General features: G+C 40.8%; 2 protein-coding genes across 2 annotated transcripts in view; one reads left to right on the plus strand and one right to left on the minus strand.

The window, feature by feature from the left end:
* The window catches only part of LOC137996496 (rho guanine nucleotide exchange factor TIAM1-like), a 41,061-nt gene that overhangs the window by 9,867 nt on the left and 26,194 nt on the right, over positions 1-5,000 (minus strand). The window lies entirely within an intron of this gene.
* LOC137996497 (G-protein coupled receptor 157-like) overlaps positions 1-5,000 on the plus strand; it is a 6,133-nt gene that overhangs the window by 256 nt on the left and 877 nt on the right. Inside the window, exons 1-3 of the mRNA XM_068841935.1 lie at positions 1-510; positions 2,506-2,703; positions 3,270-5,000. The exon at positions 1-510 is cut by the window's left edge and continues 256 nt beyond it; the exon at positions 3,270-5,000 is cut by the window's right edge and continues 877 nt beyond it. Coding sequence (XP_068698036.1) covers positions 1-510; positions 2,506-2,703; positions 3,270-3,557 — 996 coding nt within the window. The 3' untranslated portion in view covers positions 3,558-5,000. The remainder of the gene's footprint in view (positions 511-2,505; positions 2,704-3,269) is intronic.

A 5,000-nucleotide genomic window follows, 5' to 3' on the forward strand; every position in this document is an offset into this window, starting at 1 on the left:
ATTACCTACATTATTTGGAAGGACATTAGATCAACGTCCAGAAAAATACTGGTTTACATTTCAATAGCTGATTGTGTAACAGTTGGTTCTTATCTGTTTGGAGCTTGGCTTCCTCCAAACACAAATTCTCCCTACTGTACTGCACAGAGCTTTCTTGCTACTACTGCCAATTTATGGTCATTTTTCTGGACTACATTCTTGGCTGTATTCTTATACCTGACGGTAGCAAGGCAACGGCTCCGCCTTGCCAAGACAATGTTCTACGTTTTTCATTTCATAGGTTGGGGCGTTCCTCTACTTATTGTTTGCATAGCGCTGGAAAGAGACGTGCTGGGAAATGACCGTGACATTTACAGCTCGGCTTGGTGTTGGATTCGAGTTCAAAATAGCGGCGAGAGCAACGCTCCCATCATATTTTGGATGCTAATAACAGACAAACTTTGGGAAATTTCCATGTTTATAATTGTTCTAGTTTTCTATAGCTTGCTCAGGTGTCACATTCGCGAAGAGGTAAGCGGGATTCATTCTCACTTGTTTAGAGTTTCTAACCATAAAATCTCCCCTCAATACTGAGCAAATGTTGAGTTCTAAAACGTGAATACTCACATAAACGCCTTAATCTCTCGGTGGATGATACTTTGTTGACTACAAGGCAAAACAATTTGCAAGCCTTTACAAACGAACACTGCATAGGTAAATGAATGCGTGATTTAAAACTCTCCTTCCGCATCACGTATACAAAAGATTGCATGTCATTACCCCAAAAGAGTAATGACTATTGCCAAAAAGTCAATTTTGTTCTTGAGTCCCCTTGATACTCTTTCTTCATCGATGTGCTTTGCCGAAGGGAGAACATTTCCCTGGCGACAATATTAGGATGAGACGAATACCGGATGTGGCCGATCAGACATCGGATCGGTCACACGTTTGAGTCGAAAATACTGTCACACGAAATAATTTTGTGGGCCACGCAAGGACCAATTGTCCAACAACAATCCTTTACTGTAATGAATGAAACAAAGCAAGTGTAAAGTTATAGTGGCGATTAAGGCGGATGCGTAAAACAGGCCAAAAAAAACTCCAGTATTAAAAGAGACTGAAAACGAATTATCCATAACTCGGCATACCCACTGAAGGCAGCCTCTGGTGTTTAAACGCTGAAAAGGGAAAAACGTTTAGTTGTACAACTGAAAAGGGGTAAGGAAAAAATCATCCCAAGCAAAGTGATCAGGATGGCTGATTTGCATAGCAACAATGCTTTTGATTCATTCGTTTTCACGGGTGGGTGAGGTGACGCTGAAACTGATCCCCGTGGTTTGCAAACAACCTCAAGAGACGCACATAACAATCACGAACCTAATAGCTTATGATAGTTCCATTGTTTGTGTCATGCAACATAGCAGCTATTGTGTGCAAGTTTTTTTTTTTTTTTTTAAGAACAAGTCAGGATACAATAGATCTAATCCTACGTCAATGGCGGGCAAACAAGTGTCAAAGAATTAATCAGTGAAGTTGCTGAATACATGCCAGGGGAGAAACGACAAGCGTTTCTTATTTCATTGTTTCACTGAATGAAGAAGGTCAAATAACGAAGGCACTAGGACTGACTGCCCAAAAGAGTAACTCACTGACGGACTTGAATAAATGGTACTCGAGAGATTTAACATGTTTATTGCGTTAAACGGCGAAACGACAAGCTCTTGCAGATCGTACAAGAAATGAATTAAACTCGAACAAGTTTTCACGATGTTTGGAAAACGCAAATTTTTAGTCTTCCTAGTCTCGCGTTTGTTTAGCTGCTTGTTTGACTGAAGGGGCTGGTTGAGTCAAGATGAGCTGCTGTACCCGACTAAATCACCAGTATAAGGGACACTTGATTGTCTGACTGAATGAATGAATGAATGAATGAATGAATGAATGAATGAATGAATGAATGAAGACTTTATTTAACGAGGGTTGAACACTTAATAGCCAAAGGCTACCTCTCCTCAAAAAATGAATACAAATACAAAAGTTAAAAAGCTGAAATTATAAGAAAGGCGAGTATATCAATATTACAATTAAGATAAAAACTTAAATATTAAAAATTTAAATCCTTAAATGTTTCAAATGTTGCTGCGCTGCGAAGGTCTATTTTATCTGCCCTTATTATAAGTGTGGGACTGAAGGAGGCCGTTGATTACCGGCCGCCATATTGGTGGACCACATGGCGTCTCCATACAAAACTCTATAAAGTTGCGTGAAACGCCTCGAGAAATTTCTCAGAAACGATATACCGCACAGACCTGAGATTTGGAGAGGTGGTTAACAGATCTGTTTTCTACAACATTCGAAGTTATTGGCCTTTTGCATTGAATGATTTCGAATTTACATTTTGTTGCGTGACAGTTTGAGGATAGGAGGCTCTCTAATGATCATACAACAGCAATAAAGCGCCTGGGTCACTAACCAGCTGGAAACAGTTTTAATGACTGACATACTAACAGATTTGTTCTTAATTGAAAGATTGCCCGAAACGAAAGGTACCAGATGAAAGATTACTCAAAGGAAGCGGCAAAAAAAGCTACCAAGTTGCAGTTTGTTCCTCTCATTTTACTTTTCCTCCGATTCTGGGGAAATGTTCGCTTTTACATTTATATAACTTCGTCAGTGAATGAATCTGAAGCAACAAGGAATTTTCAAGTGTACTTGATTTACTTTCAGGTAGGCTATAAAATTAAATAAGAAAACGGCAGAGATCATGTTGTCTATGATAACTAACGTGATATCGTTGGTAAAACGATGTATCCTGTGTCCTTACTTTCTTGATTTATCGTCCTGTTTACCGGTATACTGTCCTGGATGTGGCAGTGGCCATCTCAAGTACCTGGTCTACTCTGGCCCGTGTGCAGCCAATTTTTTAAAGCACTCACCTCGCACCACTGTGGCCTGGGTTGGATTTCCAGACTCGGTGTCATATGTGGGCCGAGTTTGTTGGTTCTCTACTCTGCACCGAAAGGGTTTTCTTCGGGTACTCCGGTTTCCCCTCTTCTCAAAAACCAACATTTGACTTGATTTGCGTGAATTGCTCTCTCCTAAATTTAAGCTCGGGCGTTTTCTCTGGAAAGCCACAGTAAATCTGTGTTTAACAAAAATGGTAAAGCAGGACTGAACGCAGCGGGCAGAGAAACCGCGCAGGCGGCGTTCCTGATAAAATCTGAAATGCCCCACTTTCAATTTTTGGATCAAACTGATTTTGAATGTGTACGTCTTGTGTTTTACGTTTTCAGGGAATATGCGAAAGTGCCCAAGGGTTTGCCAACTTCATACTATTTTGCCTTTTCACTGAGAAATTCCACAGCAATTTGAAGCGCGCAATGTACAATCACTGGCCTGGATGTTTCCACAGACTGCGTTGGACTTACAAGCCAGAACAACCAGATGCCTCATACAACAGCTTCCTCAGTGCTGGCTATTCCCAAATGAACGAGTCCACATCTCTCTTGTGGACGGCATCGCATCCCAATGCTGGTAGTGTCAACGTGACTACAAGCATCTTGTCCACAAGCAATGACTAAGATCCAAGATCCACACGGTCAAATTTGGGCCCTTACTTTTCAATGGTCCGCCGCGTAGTGTGTTCCCAACCAATCTTAGTGCTTAGAAGAGATAAGTCGAGGCTCCAAAATCACTTCGTTGGTACTGAGTTACGTTCCCCAGAATTGTTAATACATAAGCCGTTTTTTTTCCACTGCGATGGCTGAAGTCAACGGCCACATCACGCCTTGTGTGGGTAGTGGATTTTGATCCATCGTTATCTGTCTCTGATATGACGGTATTAAATTAATGAACAGCGCTATTTGAGTCTTCATGTCATTTGAAGGCACAGCAATGGACCAAAACGCGCAAACTGCGGGAGAAGACTCACTTCCGCCTAGTGATTCTGTGTATACCACAAGTATTCTAAGCAAACCTTGCGTAAAGCATGTCACCGGAAGTGCGGGACGTCTTGAAACAAACCAAGACGAATTACTTTTGGCTGATGGCTATATCCTATGCCACATATCAATTCACTCTACGTTCTAGTATCAACACTTTATAAGTGCACTACACACTAAGTCACCGGGTTATAAGAGTTACTGAGTGAGTGAAAGTCCGCGGTAACAAATAGGCCCATGCATAAATCACAAAAATAAACAGGTCCGTTGGAAGCGTGCTTGAATTTCAACGAATGAGCCCCAAAATTGGCATGAAATTGTGATACTGATGAATAATAAAGCAGTTTAATTTCCAAAACGATGGAATGACCTGGTGATAAATAACTTTGTCTAGAAGAGTGAATTTTTGACTTAGCAGAAACAATGGTCAACCTCAAAAGTTAGACGATTTGTGTCGAATTCAGGGTCGTAACGAGGTGTTTGGGATCAAGGATCAAAGGCCTGAAAAGCGCCGGGTCAGGGATCATAGCCCTGGAATCTGGAATCACCACGCGTGGGATCGGGATCAGCAGTAATTTTTCATGGGATCAGGGATCAAATTTCTTATAACAATTGAGAACTTAGCAAAAATCTCCCAAAATGTTTTTCGCTGATGGTAACTTTTTGTATTCGCGGCACAATATTTATGTTGTTTTCTCGTCGCAATTTGTTGCTGATGGCAATTTTTTTTATTCTCGATCGACACTTCCTAAAAACTGTGTATCAATATTTCAATATTTGTTTTGCATAAAGCAGACCAACAAAATCTGTGCTTTCCTTAGTTCGCATTTTTGAGCGTTAAAATATAATTTACGGTCATATATTTCTGACAGACAGTCGCATATTTTGAGGTCTCTCATCCAGACACTAACCCCGCCGGAGAGGGCTTAACTTCAGTGAATTTTTGTCGTAAAAATATGTCAGATGCTCAGAGCACATTGCTTAACTTGCTGTAAAAAAGAAGTTGAAGCAAACTTCATGTCAGCCTTCAAGCCGATGTTTCTCGATTCCCATTAATTTTCTTCAATCCTTCTGGGTTTCGTA

The sequence above is a fragment of the Montipora foliosa genome, chromosome 3 (genome assembly GCF_036669935.1).
Source record: "Montipora foliosa isolate CH-2021 chromosome 3, ASM3666993v2, whole genome shotgun sequence".
NCBI classification, from domain to species: domain Eukaryota; kingdom Metazoa; phylum Cnidaria; class Anthozoa; order Scleractinia; family Acroporidae; genus Montipora; species Montipora foliosa.